We start from the raw sequence: 1,181 nt of genomic DNA, 5'->3' as shown, positions 1-1,181 counted from the left end.
CATGGCGCACTCTGCTGGAGACAGAAGGTAATCTCCAGATCCCAACAGGAACTCCAGCCCTAAGAGAAAACAACAAAAAGCAGAAGAGGATCCTCGGCGCCCTCTGGTGGGCAAGCCTGAGGATCCCAACACATTGAGTGTACAGCTCCATTGACACCTAAAATTTTGTTTTTACCAGGCTTTAGGGAGTCAATGATCTTGAGGTCATTGTGTACATCTCATTCTCATAAACAGTGCCTTATGGGAATTTCTTCAAATTAAGACATACTTGGACTCATTGATGAGTTGCTTAGATTTTGTTGTTCAAAGGTCAGGTTAGGTTAGGGTGACCACAATTTATTCTTCTCTGTACCCTCTATCTTTCAGGACATTGAATGCAGTGAGGCTGAGGCAGACATTGCAGGGATGACCATGGCAATTTACACTATTTGAGCTGAGGGTGATGATCCTGATGGCCCTGGTGGACGCTTTGTAGATGTTGGTGTGGTCCTGGAAGGGGTCGAAGTTCTCCACAACTTCCAGAGTATCAACCATCCATGCGTGATGCTTTATGGGTTGATCTACGCACCTAATCTAAGCTATCCAAAAAGCTTGAAGAATACATTTTAAGTTTACTAGAAGATGGAATCGTCCAAGCTCTCACCCAAAGTACGAGCATTAAAACTCAAATTGCTCAGCTGGCTCTTTTTTTGGGATGGGGCAGGCATGGGAGGAGGAACTTCAGGAAGAGAGTGGCCATACATGCCAATAACCATGTTTATAGTGTTCTTGGTTTTTCACAACCTGAAACATTCATTCATCCATAAGAGATGGTATATACTTCAAGGAAAACCCCTTCCTGTCAGGTGATAAGTTAAAACTTTAAGCTTCCTAACTTGCCTCTGTTTAATTATTTTTTAAAAGGTTTTTCATGTTCTATCTTCAGCAGTAGATGACTTGTGAAAAGTTACACTACCTGTACCTCTACTGTCTGGGTCAAGAGTGTTGGCATCTGGAGCTGTACCACCTGTCTCCAGCAGAGTGTGCCGTGGATCCTCCTGAGCTGAGCCTCCAACACACCTGAGGCGCATCTCGTCATCAGAGGATCCTCCTGTATATAACCTGCCTTCAGACCTTGCCTCAACGCCGCAGTGTTGATCCAGTTTGGTTAGCACCTGAGCCTAGCAATCTCCTGAGAATCT

At 44.6% G+C, this 1,181-nt stretch overlaps 1 protein-coding gene across 1 annotated transcript in view; it reads right to left on the bottom strand.

The window, feature by feature from the left end:
- LOC107080749 (protein NLRC3-like) overlaps window positions 1-534 on the bottom strand; it is an 8,041-nt gene extending 7,507 nt beyond the window's left edge. Inside the window, exon 1 of the mRNA XM_015368954.1 lies at window positions 411-534. Coding sequence (XP_015224440.1) covers window positions 411-534 — 124 coding nt within the window. The remainder of the gene's footprint in view (window positions 1-410) is intronic.
- Window positions 535-1,181: the final 647 nt, after the last annotated feature.

This window comes from Cyprinodon variegatus, unplaced genomic scaffold, assembly GCF_000732505.1.
Source record: "Cyprinodon variegatus isolate N-32 unplaced genomic scaffold, C_variegatus-1.0 Scaffold2285, whole genome shotgun sequence".
Classification (NCBI taxonomy): Eukaryota; Metazoa; Chordata; class Actinopteri; order Cyprinodontiformes; family Cyprinodontidae; genus Cyprinodon; species Cyprinodon variegatus.
The sequence above is the reverse complement of the archived record's forward strand: the minus strand, read 5'-3'. Positions and strand labels throughout refer to the sequence as shown.